We start from the raw sequence: 17,840 nt of genomic DNA, 5'->3' as shown, positions 1-17,840 counted from the left end.
CAATGAGCGCAAAGCGCTTAGCAAGCGCTAAGGCTGGATTCACATGGAGCGTAACTTGCGTAAAGCCCGTATCAAGCCTCCACTACAATGATTCTCGGTTCTGTCTACAATGGTCGTAGTCGTAAGAATAATCGACTGCGATTGGTCAATTCAGTCAGTCGCATAAGAATTGACCAATCGCAGTCGATTATTCTTACGACTACGACCATTGTAGACAGAACCGAGAATCATTGTAGCGGAGGCTTTAACCAATCACAGTAAAGGCCTTTGCACGTAAAAAAGCATTAACCGTAACCGTAATTTTAGTCCATAACCTACGGAACCTATGTAATTTTAGTCCGTAACCTTCGGAATTTTACTTGGGTTGCTTTATCTGTCTGTACGTGTTGAAAACTACGATTACGGACTAAAATTACGGTTACGGTTAACGCATTTTTACGTGCAAAGGCCTTAAAGTTTACTAATCTCAAGTTCAGTAACTTTTACTCTGATTGGTCAAATTTCAATCTAATCCCAATCCCAATCCATAGTCTGATACGGGCTTTAAGCGTAACCTGCGTATCACCAATCACAGAACTATTTCAACGGAATTATTGAAACGGTTCTATCAGAATGACCCTGTGATTGGTGATACGCAGGTTACGCTACGCAAGTTACGCTCCATGTGAATCCAGCCTACTGAACCTGCATCCTGCATCGACCACTAATCACAGTGGTCGGCTGTTCCAACCTCTTGGTACGTTAACTAATAGTTTTTCAATCGGTTAAATCCTATATGTGTCTTTGTTTTTCAAATTAGACAAAGATAGACCTAATTTAACTGTTAGCTTACTAAGAGGTTAGAAAAACTGGACCTCAAAGAGGAGAGTACTCGACTGTGATTGGTCAATTTCTTATCTTAAATCACTTATTGTAGACTCACACAGTCGCATAATCGTCGGAGCGTCCGAGGGAGGAACAGTGAATACTACCGGAGTGCTGTACGAGAGTAAATTGTTGTTCCACTCCGTCGTGGCTGAACGTTAATTTTATTGTGTAATAGACAAGATAATACAGGCGTCGCGCGAGAATGCCGCCGAAATGTAAATTTCAAGAAGGTACGGCTTTTTCTTTCTCCCTGCAGTTGTAAAGTATCTCCTTCGTATCCCCTTGGATTGAGTTAACATTGTGTCTTATATACTTTTAGGGGAAAAGGTTCTGTGCTTTCACGGGCCGTTGATCTACGAAGCCAAGTGCTTGAAGTCGTCTGTCACCAAAGAGAAGCAAGTGAAATATTTCATTCACTACGCCGGCTGGAATAAGAAGTAAGATTTTTGCGTACTTGTGTTTGCGTACGCGTGAGTTTAGGGCCAGAGCACAAAGCAACGTGATAGCTCGCGACAAAGACGCAAGCGTGAACGTAGATAGCGCACAAGCTTTGGCGTTAATTTAACGTCGTATGTGATTGGAGGTAAGCGCGACAAAGCTTATGCGCTAATATAAGTTTACGCTTACATCTTTGTCGTAAGCTGTTACGTTGCTTTGTGCTCTGGCCCTAATACGCAGGATTTATTTATGCAAGGCGGTATATGTGTCTCTATAGATTGAGGATAAGCATTCGCATTGCTATTAACAAGTACAATACATCTGTAAGGCTAAGGATATCTCAATTTGATAAAATTCTTTCTTCAATTTATATAGAACCTTAACTGAAATAGATTTACACATATATTTAGTTTGTCGAGCTGATAAAGCTGAATTATACACCGAACTGTATTTTTGTCAAAAAAAATAGCTGGGACGAATGGGTGCCCGAGAGCAGAGTGTTGAAGTACAATGAAGCGAACGTGCAGAAACAAAGGGAGGTCCAAAGAGCACACTCGAATCAGCAGTCTGCCCAGAAGAACAAAAAGGGGACTACGACGACGAAAACCCAGGGGCGGAGGAGCGAAGGAGGTAGAGAGAAAGATGCGGACAGTAGGTCGAGCACTCCCGTCGCCGATAAAAGTATGAGCCGTTTTAGCAAGGGTACAAGTAGCACGGTGACGCCTTCGTCCTCTCAGGAGTCCGTGTCTGAACCCCCGCGTAAGAAACGAAGGTTTGTCGTGCAGTGTCTGTTGCCTCTGTACAATTGCGCATTACAGTCTACTCTGAGAAACTCTTTTGTGACTCTTCTTTTAGTCGGTTAGAGCCGTCTGGCGATACCGAGGAGTATCTCACGAAAGTGGAAGTCAAGATCAAGTTGCCCGAAGAATTGAAGTTTGTGCTGATAGACGAATCCGAAATAATACTCAAGCACCACAAGTTACCCGCGATTCCCGTGCAAAATACAGTCGACAAGATCTTGGACGATTACGTGCAGGCAAAATCAGCCGGGAAATCCAACGACATTAGGTATAACGCAAGAGAATCGACAATTTGTTTGTTATAAATGAAATTTTTCAAATGTATATATAGAGAGAGAGACAGCAAAGTCCCTTATTATGAGATGGTGGAGTTTCTGCTAAATTAATTGGCATCATCTGTTGGTTCCACCATAAATTTATTGCCCTTGGAGTGAATTCTGTTTAGTGGAAAATTGATTGTGTGATTGTTGCGAAGAAAGATTTGCGATTGAATTTGGGCGTTGAAAACCTACTATCTCATATCAGAATCTTATAGATGACTCCTCTATGTATGCGCGGCTTGATATTGTTTTAGAGAAAGCATGTTGGAAGTAACAAAGGGTATTCGGGAGTATTTCAACATCACCCTGGGCCTTCAACTACTCTACAAGTGGGAACGGCCGCAGTTTATACAGGTAATGAACGAGAGTCCGGAAACGTTGCCAAGTCAGATGTACGGAGCGTTCCATCTTCTCAGGCTGTTCGGTAAGAGCGCGCTTTCTTCGCGAGACTTTGGCTCGTTTTCAAGCGTCGTATTTATTCAGACGACAATCACAACTTTGCAGTGCGGCTCGGCAGCATGCTGTCTTACACGCCTTTAGACGAGAAGAGTTTGCAGCTGTTGCTGTCGCACTTTCACGATTTCCTGCAATACTTGCAGAAGAACAGCACCGAGCTCTTCAATCTTCAACAGGACTACACTGACCCGTCACCGGATTATCATCGAAAGTACGGTTAAACCGAGAGTAATTATCTTGCAAATTTCATTTGTACTTGAAACAAGTGTATTATTTTCATGTAAAATATCTCGCTCGCTCTCACACGCGCGCAGCAATGCTAATTGAATTCATTTATCACGCAGCTATTCACGCAACTGCGTTACCTTAAATGGATTGCCTTAATAATTTAGCTATCATTTTGTTACAATAAATAAATTATCGCGAAGTGAGGATGACGACGATCAAGAAAAATATTTACGACGAATGCGTTGATACATAACGCGATAGTTTAGATATACATAGATATTTAGATACCAGGCTAATAAATAGGTCCCTAATGCCCGTTTTCACCAATGTCGTTTACTTCGATTTTATAACGAATTCGATTGCTTGCACTAGTGCGCACTGAGTGCACACTGAGGCCTGTTTATGGTCAATTTTTTATATTTAAGAATCACCTTAAATATTTCTTGAAATATTTCGTAAACAATCCTTAGTGTGCACTCAGTGCGCGCTCGTGCAAGCAACCGAATTCGCTATTAGTTTGATTCATCCTTTGTCTCTTTCTAAGGGGACAGTTGGAGTGAATTAAATTAAGAATCAAAGTTATACGGCGTTGGTGAAAACTGGGATTTTAATAAAATATGAATCTGTAATCATTCACACTAAATAATGTCTCTAAACGTAAGGTGTGTTCACGTTTCCTCTCAGTACTACTGACAGTACACCCAATAGTCTCGAGCATTCAGTATCAAAGAAGAGGTGTGGATGGTTGCATTTAGAAAAGAATAACTGCTATGTTATTACGAAGGATACTGATGTTTCGTTCGGAGTGATTTTTCTCAGGGGATTAATTCTGTATCTTACAATATAGTGAAAATGCTAGAAATGAGCGGCTTTGTCTTTTTCTAAGGGTACGAGTTAGAAAGAGACAAAGCTATTCACTTGTAGCATTTTCACTATGGTGTAAGATACAGAATCGACCCCCCAGAAGCCGAATTCAGTGATAGCGTCCAGTACTGGGAGTAGTACTGAGAAGAAATAGGAATACACCCATAATCTGAAATATAATATAGTATTGCTTAAAAGATACGATTAAAGACAGTGAAATACAATAAAAGATATTTAGACACCAGACTAAAAAATAGGTGTTTAAATGAATTAAGTAAAAACATTAATTATTCACCAAGTAATATCTACAAATATAACACAGTATCGTTAAAAAATACAATTGAAAGAATAAAATGCTTCCCGACGTTTCCCGGCGAAATTTAAAAGACTGGAAGTTGAGTGGATAACCGCGTGGCGCGCTCGTTCCACCAGTCCCGCTTGTTCGACGCTCGCCAGCCAATGGGCGCGCGGCGCCCGCGGTTGTTCCTAGGACGGGGCGCCACTGGACGCGCGCCGGGCGGCCATCTTGTGGTGTACGCGGCGAGCGGTCGACTGTCGAGTCGAGTCTCTCGGCGACGTTCGACGCGGAAGGACGGTCCGTCGCGTTCGCCCCGGGCGAGAAACCCGCAGTCGATAACGGCACGCACACGTATTAGGACGCGCCGGGGTTGCGTCTCGCGTCGCGGCGGTGCAAATGCGCGCGCCAGGCGAGTACGAGCCAGTCCGCGAACATCGGGCCAGTCAGCCAGTGGCAGGAAAAAATGGCGGATGTCGACTTGAATATCGATAACCTGATACAGAGATTGCTGGAAGGTATGCGATTTGCGATCGGGGGGCGGCCGACGCGCCGCGCGAGAGGACGCCCGCGCGACGCCCCGGTGCGCGTAACCCCCCCCTGCCCCCCCGCGTGTCGCGCGCGCGTGTCGCCGTCGCCGTGTCGCGCGTCGTCCGCGCGCGGGGGGCCGCGGCGATCTACCCGCAGCCGGGTCTTCGGACGCGCCGCGCGACTCCCGAATCGCGTCCGCGCGCGTCTCGCACGCGTGTCCGCTCGCGTCTCCCCCCCGCGGTTGTCGCGCGACGGTCCCCGGCCGGGCCCCGGATCCGCGTCGCGGCCCCCTCCCCCTCCCGTCTTTCTCGCTCTCTCTCTCTCTCTCCTTCCATCGCTCCTCGAGGGCGCGTATCGCGCGGGAGCCGTGACGCGGTGCTCCGTACCGCGCGCGTCCTTCCTCCGTGTCGCCGTCGCCGCCGCCGCGACTTCCCCGTCGATCGGATTAAAAGACGCGGGGACGGTATCGATCCGATCCTGCCCGCGCGTCCGCCGGACTGCCGCGGTCATCGCCGTCGCGGTATACAAACCGAGTGAGAAAGTTGACGGGGACCGTCGTCCCTCTCCTCTCCCCCTTCCTGCTTTTCTTTTGTTCTCTCTCCTTATCTCCTTCACTTCTTTCGTTCCTTCTTATGTTTTTTCCCGCCCCGAGTGCGCTATTTTACTCCCCTCTACCTCACCGTTCGCGCTCGTTTTCTCACTCTCTGCGAATACACCTCCAACTATATCTCTTTCTCTCTCTCTCTTTCTCTCTCTCTCGCGACTTGAAGAGCCCTCGCCTCCGCGCAAACCGCCACCGCATCAACCACCTCCCCCCCCCCTCTCCCCGCCCGCCCCCTGCGCCGCTGACCACCGTGCGATCACGATCTTTTATCCCTCGTTCTCTCTTCAGCCGCAGAAAACGAAACAAATCTCTTCTCTTTTTGTTTGTTCTCTCTCTCATGCTACGCGAATGCGGGAACCCCCTTGTGCGGTAAAGTATACCACACGCAGAAAGACCAGGTTCAGAAGAAAGCCAAGCTAAAAGATATTTTCTCGTCGGACTTTGTCGGTACGCAGCTACTACACAACAGTAACCATCACCGCCATCACAATCGTCTCATCTTCACCACCACTACCATCGACAACACCAACCAACCAACCACCACCACCACCACCGACATCACTACTACCGTCACAGCAACAACAGGAAACGACAGACTCCCCCACGTAGAGAATTGTATTCCTGGCGTTCGCCTCCGGCCGAGCTTCCCTGACTTTTGTATTCCGTTATCGTCCCGCGGCCCGGCATGTAAACACGCGTCCACTTGGCGTCGCGTTCGTTATCGCTAAACGTGGCTCCGAATATAACACTTGCGTGCTGTTGAGCGCGAGATAAGAGTCGGGGGAGGAAAGTCGCGCTTGTGCAGCGCTCGAGACGTCGTCGCGCCCTTTTCGATCTACGCCGATTTCCGTTTCCCTTCTTACGCGACGTCCTTTTCAACGTCTGTGCCGACTCGAGTCAGCTGCGGTCCGTAGCCGTGAAATGATGAACGACAGGAGCAGTTTACGCGCGGGGAAGTCGAGGAGGAAATAACGCGGCCGGTGTAACGTCTCGAGCCACTCGGAAATACGTTTTAATTTATGCTGCGGTTCTGAGCAAAATTGTGACGCCTGATCTACGATGTGCTTCTTCGCGTCTAGAAACTTTCTGTTTTACACAAGTAAATCGAAATGCATTGAAAAGTTTGTCGACAATGCGCGATCGTATCATTTATTAATGTGCGCCAATTTCGGCTACAAAATAGAACGTTTCTAGACGCGAAGAAACTCGTAAGACTCGTAGGAACTAGCTTGCGTGTAATCTGCAATTCTTTGCGTACCGTATGTCGTACCACTTGTAGAGGTGCGCATAGAATTGCAAATTACTCGTAAGTTGTAGCGAATTCGGTTTCTTGCACCAGTGCGCACTGAGCGCACGCTCGTTCATGGTCAATTCTTATTTTACTTAACTTCAATATATTTCAATATATTTAAGTTTAATTCTTATTTTACTTGTCTTTAATTTAAGGTCGTCTTAAATACATGTTCAGAAACTATCTAGCAAAAAAAAAAGATGCTGTATAAATCACTTTACTGGCTAAGAAGTGTTTCAAGAGGGTTTAATGTGATTCTTAAATGTAAGAATTAACTGTAAACAGACCGAATTCGCTATTCTTATGAGTTTCAAGTCTAATCTACAATGTGCTCTTTGCGTCTAGAAACATTCTACTTTGTAGTCAACACAAATACGTTCGAAACATTTGCGCAAGTGGATAAATTGTATATTGTACACCGTACAATCGTATGTTGTCTACAAATTTTTTAAGCGTCTTGATTTGCTCGTATAAAATGGAATGTTTCTGGACGCAGAGAGCACATTGTAGATTAGGCTTTAAAGCTGGCGCTACACTATACGTGATTCGTGAACAGTGAGGAGGAAAAGTTCGCCATTCGCCGTGATTCGCTAGCCGAGCGGTGTTTCGACGAAAATTGAGGTTTTTTTTACCAATATTGAAACTTGACCAATTGTAGATTTATTATGCCAAGTTCTGTAATAACGGTTAAAAGTTGCCGAAGTTAACACGAACAAAACGACAAATAATAAATTACGAATGATAAACTGCGAACCACGTGATAGTAATAGCGAATTTCTGTGAATCACGCATTACGAATTGCGCATAGTGTGCCCGCTAGCTTTACGATTTTGCTTAGAATCGCAGCATTAATTTCCGTAACGACTCGTCGGTACGAACCTAATTGGTTTACAATTTTGATTACGCAATATTTGGTTTCGCTACGCGAAAAGGTCACGCGCGCTCACATGTAATTTGATAAATGGCACTCGATCTGCATCTGTCTCTCCTCTCTCTCTCTCTGTCTTGGATACGTTCGATACCGAGGCGGAGCGCACCCGGCGGGCTCGACTCCGAGTCACCGACGACGCGCAACGGTGACACGAATTAAATGGAAAGCAGAGTCGGGGCTCTAGGCAGCCCACTTGTCGCCGAATGGAAAGCAATTTATATTCCTGTTTAGGCGTCGCGTTTAAAGCTGAGACGACGTTAAAGCTCCACGGCCGAGAAACGGCGCGGCCGTAAAAAGTTATCGTCGTAACGTAAAGAGGATGACGCGAGGTGTCCGGGGTCGGGTGACATTCAGGTAGCCGCGTTTAGCGTTAAATCGCGCGCAGCGAATTACGGGCCGTTGCCTCACGTTTTGTCGCGTGCCGCTCGTTCAGCTCCTTTTTCTCTCTCTCTCTCTCTTCTTCCTTTCTTTTTGTTTCGTTGTCTTTTTGTCTGTCGGGCGAAGGAGAACTGACCCGCCGCACGCGTAAAATGCGATCCTCCGCTTTGCTCCCCGGTCGTCGATCCTGTCGAGCCTCCCTCGGACCCTCAGACACGACAGTTACACTCTCCTTACTCAGAGAAACGAATCCACGATCTTACTTGGAATACAAGTATCCACACAAACCGCTTCTCGAACCACTCGAAGTTATTTCTGGATCTGTCGATGCACTTAGCCGATCGTTTAGGATCTGTATCACTTCTCTTCCCTCCCCCCGCCCCCCTCGCACTTGTAGCTTTCTTCGTTTTGAGATGCTTTATCCACGTGAAAGTCGAGCAACGTTGGAGATGTTAGCTTGAGTGTTAGAGCACGCTTGGGTATAATAGATGTGTTTGTGCGATCCGTAATTTTTGTAGCATGCGCTTCTACTGTACCTTCTTCCCGCATTCGAATATTTCCTCTCTTCTGCCCCTGCAAAATCTGCAGAATTATCGACCGTCGTGGAAGTCTTAAAGAAATGTAGAATTGCCATTGTACTCTCTAAAAATCAGGGTTGGGAAAGTTACTTAATAAAAGTATCCGATTACAGTTACGGTTTTCTCGCTGAAAATGTAACTAGTTGCAGTTACAAGTTACCAATTCTGAAAAGTAACGCGTTATAGTTACAGTTAAAAAGTAACGAATCGTCACTTTGCAGTTACTTTCTTGCAATGAAAATAAAAATATCAAAGCTGCATTTAAATCGTCAAGTGTCGATAAAGGCGTGTGTGCGCTCATGCAAGGCCTAATGTGATCTGTGGAGGTTTAAAAAATATATAAAGTAACTGTTAAATTAGTTGCTAGTTATCGAAAAAGTGTAACTGAGTTAAGTTACAGTTACAGACGGAGAGAAAGTAACGGAGTTAAGTTAGAGTTACCAGAAAATTGTAACTGTAACTTCGTTACAAGTAAAGGAGTTACTTCCCAACCTTGCGAAAAATCAATCGGTGGATTGTCACTGAAAGCAGTGGAAATCGCAGTGGTGTTACTTATAACTGCAAATCAGCAGCTGTTCAACGTTTTTAGCGATAATGCACTGATTGATTTTTAGAGAGTACGTACAGATGCAGGTCTCGATTAAAGTAATCTCTCCGATCGTGAAGGATAATCTTATCGGGCGTCATTATCTGTAGAGTGCACGCACTAATTGTCTTACGATTTAAGCCAACGGCACACGATACTATTTTTCCTACTGGATTGCTTACGAGTGCCAGGTGATTTAGATCAGGTGATTTAAGGCTAAATCCTGATTGGCTCTCGCAAGCGATCCAGTAGGAAAAATAGTACCGTGTGCCGTTGGCTTTACTCGTTATCGTTGCAATTAACATTCAATTCAACGTGTCTAGCATCGGTTAGTTTTAACGCTCGAATTAATGCGTTTGTGAGTTCACATGTCGGGGATACGTGTGCAAAGTGACCTGTACTTGAGGCAAAAATTTAACGGCTGTATCATATTCAGGGTGTCCAGTGGTCAGGGAAATCTGGAAATGTCAGGGAAAAGTCGGGAAATTTTACAATTTATCTGGATTTTTTACATCGTTTCACATTTTTTCTGAATAATTTAAAGTTTTTAAAAAAATAAACTTTTCTTTAGCTCACAGTACACTCATTTTCTGGGTTGCTAAACATCAATTTATTTATAAGCGTGGTCGGTAATTTATATTTTCATCGTCGCGTTATTTTATTTCAATATGTTGAACTGAGACAAAACTATAAAAAAAGATTAATTACTAAACAGCACCATCTAACAATAAGTAAGTAAGTTACCATCTAGTAAGTTGCAAACAAAATGCAGTTGAGCAAAACGAAAGCATCATATATGATTACATACGGTATCACAGATGGTTTGAATGGTTTGCTATGATATGTTCGTTCCTATTACACAATGTATTATACATAGATGGTATAATTGCTTTAATTTAAATTTTTTACCTTTTTAAATTCCGGACTTTTGTTTTCCGAGAAAAATATTTCAAGGACTCCGTCATTTAACATTCACTTGATTTACCATACAGGTGTACGCAAATTATGCATCTTGAAAAAAGTTAAAATTATTTCCGGCTCCTGGAAAACCTGAAAAAGTCAGGGAATTTTTTTTCATTGAGTTCGCTGGACACCCTGATATTTACCGTAATATTCATTTATGAAACAAGGAAGCGATTTTAATCATTGTACGTACGTTCGATGGGATTCGCAGTTCGAGATTAGCTACTGTTAATTAGTCTCGGAACGTATTCCCGAGCTTTCATTAATATCTTGCTCGTGAGACTTCAGTTCGCTCCGGCGCGGCAACAAATTATTTTTATCTACTTCAGGGACGAATTATTTTAAATTCTTAGTCTTTCATGGTGAAGTTCACCTCGGGCGCATGCGTGATTTATAATAAAAGCGATACCGATAACGCGGGGATTTCGTCAGATTCGCGATTCTCCTCTAAAATTATCGGTCGGTTTTCTAAATTCTGGAGCTGTCACGCGCGGGCGATCCTGGAAATTTACCGTAAATTCACGGCAAGTACGTTCACGTGTCCCTGAAGCGACATAAAGTTCGAGCTCCAGAGTCTTCGTTAACGAGACCTTACAATTATTTTTAACCTCCTCCAGGGACAAGTTATTTCTGATTTATCATACATTCCCTCGATATATTCTCCACTTCGTAGGAGACGATTTATTGACACGTGTGTCGCTGCAAGTTTTGCATCCGAGATGGAAAAGCTACACAGTTGAAAAATTTGTGTTAAATTTAACAGATATCACATGTCCCAAGCGGTCCACACAAACTTTTGTGTTAATTTAACACAATATGGATATGCTAAATAATCACAATAATACTCTGTTAATATTTTAACACAAAATAAATCGAAATCTCAAAATAACTTAAAGTAAATTTTGTGTAAAATTAACATATTTTTAATGACAAAATGAATTTAAAAATGTAATTTTTACATTTTACAGATGTAATAAGTCAAGTGACGGTTCGAAATCACTTATGTTGTATAGAATGAAATCAACATTTTATTCTGCAAATTTTAACTGATAAATTTTGTTACTAATAATATAGAACATATGTATTGCGCCAGATTACAAAATAAGTACACCTTGTGTTGTTTTAACATTTCTTTTCAGTTATTTTAATGATTTTACGTTTGAGGTCAATTAACACAACGGGGCCAATTAACACATGAATGTGTTAAACGTTCACCACAAAAATTTTAACCGGCACCCTTTTTAACGAGAAACCACAAATTTTCCAACTGTGTACGGAGAAAATCTTCCGATTGAATTTTAACAGATCCGCGTTAAGAACAAGCGTCGCGTTATGTAGGATATATCGGGCATCCCGTGTGATAAGATTTTTACGTAAGTTCGTTATAAATCATTAGCGCGAGCCAACGTACGCGGCGGGAGACGTTTGTGCCGTCGTCGCCGAAGTGGGTCTCCGGATCTCGGAAAGAACTCCGTTTTTATTCCGGCTTATTTTAAGCGTTTATTTTAAGCGTCCGATGACTCCGCGGTGCAAAGTGACATTTCCAGGCGTTTCGCCTGGAGTATATATATATATACACTCCGGCCGTGTAACGGCAAAGTGTGACAATAGCTTCTCCGCCGGGTAATGGAATCTCTGCATCTTCGCTCTACAGTCGCCGTGACCTTGCTAATATGCAGTTTTCCGATAGCCGGTATCAGACTAGTTCAGCCGCACCGTGAATTCCCTTTTATGCCTATAAATAAAACGACGGATCCGACGACACATCCATAGCGTCATAAAGAGAGACGGCCTGCACCTGGATGTCGGTTAAATCATCGCGTTCCCTTTGCCTTCGCCGCTTATTAACGCTTTGAATGTCGAGTGACGTCACTTGAAGATATTCGACACCTTTGTGAAATATCGAGGCTAAACGCGCCGGTGAATTTGTCCACGAGTCTACACCGCAATTCGAACTTTCTTTTTTTTACCAAATTAACTTGTTTTCCCCGCATCTTGGACGTGAAAGTTTACATCTCTCGAACGCATCAACGTTAAAGAGGCGTAGACTTTCACGGCCAAAAAGTGCGAGGAAGATAACTTGATTGTAATAACTTAATTTGAATTTTCATTTCCACCGAGGTCCGCGCCGGTCGTTTAATTGCGACGAATCCCCGCTTCGACTTGTGACACTGCAAACGACGAGTTTCGCGACAAGTACAATTACGTCACACGCAGAAACAATAGACGTGTTCGCTGATGCACTTGCTCTACGTTGCGCTCGCGCGAAATTCGGCCGGGATAGAAATTAGGAAGGGCGTGGGAAGCTCGTCCGGAGCCTCGGGATCCAGTTAGGATCCAGAGTGTATAGTTAGAGTGGGTGTTTTGAGTCTCCGTCACGTTGAATCTCGTGTCGGAAATAGCTCTTCCCCCCTTTCCCCCCTTTCCCCCCTTTCTCTCTCGTCGTAAGAGGGAGAGAGACTCGCACTGTCCCGAGACATTTATATCCATTGTCCAGCGAGCTTATCAGTAATTTCACGCCTTTGAGACGCTATTATAATCGATGCCGATAACCACCGTAGACCACGCCGGAAGTACCGTGATTGTACCCAGTGTGCAAACTGCTCGAGAATAGGCAAGAGATGATCTGGCCACACCGTAATCTGTAATCGTGTGTCACCCCTGTTTTTTTTTTTTTATTGAGACGGCTAATACCGGCAGAGAACTTGATCATCTTCCATGCCCCAAAGTAGAGTTATGCTCGGTGTACCTGTGAGAAGGAGTGACCGTCCCTCATTAGTGCGGCGGACGGAGAAGCGCGCCTCATTAGGCGTCATTATCGATTCGACGGCGCGGCTAACGGAGAGAAGGGACAGCCGGCGCGAGTAAGGCGAGAACACGCAAGTCGATACAAGCCGGCGGTGTTTTTCCATTGTTCCTCCGCTCGGCGCGCGAATCGAAGAATTGCATAACCGTGCGTAACCGGCGTACGGCGGAGTCGAAGGTGCACGGCGCGGGGTCTGAACCGGGCGAGACCTGAACGGCGGGGGGTGTAGATCAACGGGATAATGATGTATTATTGGCCGTGTCGCGCTCGAGTAATTCCAGAAGCGTGTACGCGCGTAGCGGTATATAAGTAATGCGATATAAGTACGGCGCTAATTATACGTGACAATGGCATTATTGATTTTTTTGCCAGAGATAGATCTGCCCGTTCTTACGTTAAAGATAGACCCTTGTCTGCCGACGTGAGAGAGCTCCTTTGAGAGGAGATTGAAATCAGCTGGTAAATTCGTGTCGAGCCGTTGATAGACGTGTAAACAAATTGTTGCCGCGCTCTCGTTTCACCGTTAGTTCTCTTGACAATTATACGCACGTGACGTAGACTTCGCCGCACTAATGAAGGATGCGAGTGATCCTGAGTAAAACCGTGCAATTAACCGGCAACATTTCTGGGCATACAGTCAGAGGATGTCGACCGGGCAAGAGCGTGGTCATGTCGGAGGCCGAGGTGCGCGGCCTCTGCCTCAAGTCGCGGGAGATTTTCCTGCAGCAGCCGATCCTGCTGGAGCTGGAGGCGCCGCTTAAGATCTGCGGCGACATACACGGCCAGTACACCGACCTGCTGCGGCTCTTCGAGTACGGCGGCTTCCCGCCGGAGGCCAACTACCTGTTCCTGGGCGACTACGTCGATCGGGGGAAGCAGTCGCTGGAGACGATATGCCTACTGCTGGCGTACAAGATCAAGTATCCGGAGAACTTCTTCCTGCTGCGCGGCAACCACGAGTGCGCCAGCATAAACAGGATATACGGCTTCTACGACGAGTGTAAGCGGCGGTACAACATCAAGCTTTGGAAGACCTTCACGGACTGCTTTAACTGTTTGCCGATCGCCGCGATCATCGACGAGAAGATCTTCTGTTGCCACGGCGGGCTCAGTCCTGACCTGCAGGTGATTAGCGGAGAAACGACGGAGCTCTCCTCCCGATTCGATTTCTCACGTGAGAAGAAACCGTTGGATCGGTAGATACATTTATACTTGGCCTTTCTTTTTCAGGGAATGGAACAAATCAGAAGAATCATGCGTCCAACCGATGTACCTGATACCGGTCTCCTCTGTGATCTCTTATGGTCTGATCCTGATAAAGATGTTCAGGTGAGATGTTTTTACGTAAAGCGAAACGTTAACGCGCCGACTCGATTAATACAGGAGGCTCTAATTGCACATCCACGATAATGTTGTAGGGTTGGGGCGAAAATGACAGAGGAGTCTCATTCACATTCGGTCCAGACGTCGTGTCGAAGTTCCTGAATCGTCACGACATGGATCTCATATGCAGGGCGCATCAAGTGGTCGAGGATGGCTACGAGTTCTTCGCCAAGCGACAACTTGTCACACTTTTCTCCGCGCCAAACTACTGCGGCGAATTCGACAATGCCGGCGGAATGATGAGCGTCGACGAAACGTTGATGTGCAGTTTCCAGGTGATTGGCCAGAGAGAAAAAGCTTTCCTTTCGTTCGTCCCTAATGGCGTCGATGGCAACTTTTTGACTTTATTGTGCCCATCGCATCTTTTTGCAGATCTTGAAACCGTCAGAAAAGAAGGCAAAATACCAATATGGAGGAATGAACACGGGTCAAGCCGGTAGACCATCTACACCACAAAGGAATCCAGCGAAAAAGAAATGACAGCCTTCAACCGAACCTGCACAGCAACAAACGCGATTATCTTTAATGGAGGCTATCATGCTAGGTAAATCTGCTTTATGCTTGTCAAAGCTTACTTAATCACACTAGCTGACCACTTATGTGCATTATTACGAGTCTGTTTCCCACGATTATCAGTTGAACAGTGAAAAAAAAGTGAAAGGAGAGCGGAAGGAAGCGAAATGTAGGACGTTACTCGATGTATTTAAGTTCGCGCAATGATTCGCCGATGATTTAGATGTAATGTTTAGCACGCGACATTTCCAACACATGTACACGCACTCCGGGACGGACACGATTTAAGTGGACATGATTTACGGGACAGTGATATGTTGTATGGATTCGTTCACTCGGACACATGGGCTTGCGAAAAATTCGTAAATGCTTTATAGCCGACGCGCTTGTCGACGACATCGAGTGCCTCAGATGCTACGTATCTGATCTAACCTTTGGTTTTCATGTGTTTCAGCACGAAGACGTCGAGATACAGAATTAACCTTACTGATAAACATTACCTTTAAAAGAGCATGTGTAAGATTTATCTCTCTTTCAATTGCATTTTAACGAGATAAGAGATACGAACAGTCCGCGCTGTGTCAAGTTTCGATTATCATCGTACTTGACGGAGGATCGGTTCTCAGAATTTCGCGGCAGTTATATCTCCCGTAAACAAAATGATCCTTCGGTAAAGCTGGCGCTTTTTAAAAAAGCATTTTGTCACTTTCATTTGTATTTATTTGTTGATGTTGAGTGTAATTATGAGACTCGCTGTTATTATTATTATTATTAATTTTATTTTTAATAGTATTTTTATCATTGCTTTAGCAGCTAATTTAAATGTCATCGTTTCGTGAGATGCTGAGCGTGTATATAGATAGATATATATTTTTGACCATTTATTTTTTTCATTATCCATTACGAATTGAATTATGTCGACATGTGCAGTATTCCGTGGTAGTGACTGCACGGTCCAGGGATATGTCGTAGACGAATTTGGTTGTTTGTTCTCGGGCGATAAATCTGGAAAGCAACATAGAGGACTAGTATTTTTAAGATAAAACGCTAGAGATCACGCCTTTATTCGAAGGATATTGGAAGGAGGGGGGAACGTGAAGAAGAGAAAAACGAGGACATGTGGCATTGTTATACTGGGAAAAACATGTGGATGTAGAATCTCGGCTTTTCACGCTCGCGATGCGGGCGAAACGCGAATGCAAATGTGCACTTGGTTATCTGATTTATGAAAGATTTATCACATATCGTAAAGATTATTTCGAATCGTGCGAATCTCTTTCAACAATGGTTTTACAGCCGGACCTGCGTGTTTCGATTTTGACGAGTTGAAATTTTGCATTTGTTACAATGTGTATTTATGTTTGCATGTCTAGACGTAAGATATACTTTCGCACACGTGCTTGGATAAAATTCACTAACTTCTTGAACAGAAAGACATACGATGGCAAATTGCATTTGGTTTGGTGCATTTATTTGAATTGTATCATATGTTCATTCAACTTGGTTTTCTTTGTCGATTATTCAAATGTTTTTCAGTAATGCTGGATTCGTCGCTGTAGAAGTCACTAATACGATTATTTTACAAACTTAACTGCATTAAAATTTTCTCGCTGCGCTCTTGATTTGTAAGCGACATTGTATTATTATTTGCGGTTGTCCGCACAACAGAAATCGCATATGCCGGAGAAATATGTGTTTAGTTAAAAATTGAAATACTATTATATTCTGTACACATGCAGGAATCTTAGAAATGACTTATGTATGAAGAAGAAAATGCTGTGCTGTACGGAAGTAGCAACCGATTAAATATGAAATTGTATTTATAGGGAGAGCGCATTTCCCTAATAATGCGAAATTGTGTTTTCAAGTGATAACATTAGCGAAATATCCATACAACTAATAAATGAGTACGTCAAAATTAACGAGGCATCGATAAAGCGCGTTTCTGGACAATTAAATTTAGACTGACAATTGATGGGGTGTCGTGCGAACTATTGTGATTGAAGAGACACGATCCGGAGACACGAAGACCGTACATCAAAACTGAAAATTCATCGCGAAGCAGAGATCAATCAAACGGAGCAAGCCTTTTCGTGGCAGCGACGCCACGATTGGCTCTCATATTATGCTATATTTTACTCAATGGTTACTGATTATTTGATTGTTATTTAACGTTATCAGGGAGCGTTTGACGAAGTTATTGTTCGTACGTAAAGATGCAGTGTGCGAATTTGTTATGTTTTGGAACTGGATGAAACGGAAGGTCCTCACCTCTTCCCTCCCTGCGTTTCTCTCCCCTCAAAAAGAAAAAAGAATCGCAAGATTAATTATCGTCAAAGGAGCGGTTGTGATCCCCTGATATATGCGTTCTTTTTGTCCGAGATTCATATATTATATACAGATATTATATTTGTAAAGGGTTGGCCGGTCGCGATTCGACGATACTTTATTAAATAAATAATTAAATAAGAGGCGCTCTCGTGAGAGGAGTTTGCGACTATCGTGGGTTGTTACATCGTTCGAATCGTCGATGACGGAACACGCTATGCAATGGCATCCTAGAGATGTAAAACTTTCAGATAATAAACATGCATATTGTTGTACAAACCTCTCTTTCAGCTTGCTATTCTTCCCTGGCTCTTTAGTAAGAAGGTACGAGAAAATGAATATACTGCGCAACAAGTTGATCTTTAATTATTCTGGTTTTATATAATAGGATACATATTTTTCTGGATGATAAGATATTAAATTTGCGTTAATCCAATTGTTAAAGGATTTTCTCACTTACATACCATGTGCATTTTACATTAATTTAAAAATAATTGAAATATACTTTCCAGCAATTGTTATCAAATCGAGCCTGTATTTTATAGTAATTTTATTGTAACTTATCGAAATTAATATCGAATTTTGTCAAGTCAACAAATTGAATCGTTACGAATCATAAATTGTCATAATTACAATTACAATATAAGGATGTCACTTTGAAAATGATGCCCGGAAGGAAA

At 43.8% G+C, this 17,840-nt stretch overlaps 2 protein-coding genes across 4 annotated transcripts; both read left to right on the top strand.

Annotated features, from left to right (window-relative positions):
- The first annotated feature begins 618 nt into the window (after positions 1-618).
- On the top strand, positions 619-3,102 carry LOC105568623 (mortality factor 4-like protein 1). Its single transcript, XM_012024439.1, has 7 exons — positions 619-736; positions 917-1,097; positions 1,187-1,304; positions 1,775-2,077; positions 2,161-2,373; positions 2,680-2,849; positions 2,930-3,102. The coding sequence occupies exons 2-7, from the start codon at positions 1,070-1,072 to the stop codon at positions 3,100-3,102; spliced, it is 1,005 nt and encodes a 334-aa protein (XP_011879829.1). The 5' UTR covers positions 619-736; positions 917-1,069.
- Positions 3,103-4,510: 1,408 nt separating this feature from the next.
- LOC105568624 (serine/threonine-protein phosphatase PP1-beta catalytic subunit) lies at positions 4,511-17,439 on the top strand. 3 transcript variants are annotated; one of them, XR_001009443.1, is made up of 7 exons: positions 4,511-4,786; positions 5,779-5,850; positions 13,574-14,061; positions 14,167-14,265; positions 14,355-14,594; positions 14,692-14,863; positions 15,287-17,439. XR_001009443.1 is itself a non-coding variant. In XM_012024440.1 (6 exons), the coding sequence occupies exons 1-6, from the start codon at positions 4,735-4,737 to the stop codon at positions 14,797-14,799; spliced, it is 1,059 nt and encodes a 352-aa protein (XP_011879830.1). In that variant the 5' UTR covers positions 4,511-4,734; the 3' UTR covers positions 14,800-17,439. The 3 variants fall into 3 exon arrangements, 2 of the variants coding, with proteins under 2 accessions (XP_011879830.1, XP_011879831.1); XM_012024440.1 differs by having other exon boundaries at positions 14,692-17,439; XM_012024441.1 differs by lacking the exon at positions 5,779-5,850 and having other exon boundaries at positions 4,512-4,786; positions 14,692-17,439.
- The last annotated feature ends 401 nt before the right edge of the window (positions 17,440-17,840 follow it).

This window comes from Vollenhovia emeryi, unplaced genomic scaffold, assembly GCF_000949405.1.
Source record: "Vollenhovia emeryi isolate VEMERY1.0 unplaced genomic scaffold, V.emery_V1.0 DF939128.1, whole genome shotgun sequence".
Lineage (NCBI taxonomy): Eukaryota > Metazoa > Arthropoda > Insecta > Hymenoptera > Formicidae > Vollenhovia > Vollenhovia emeryi.
This window is presented reverse-complemented; position numbering and strand designations above follow the sequence as displayed.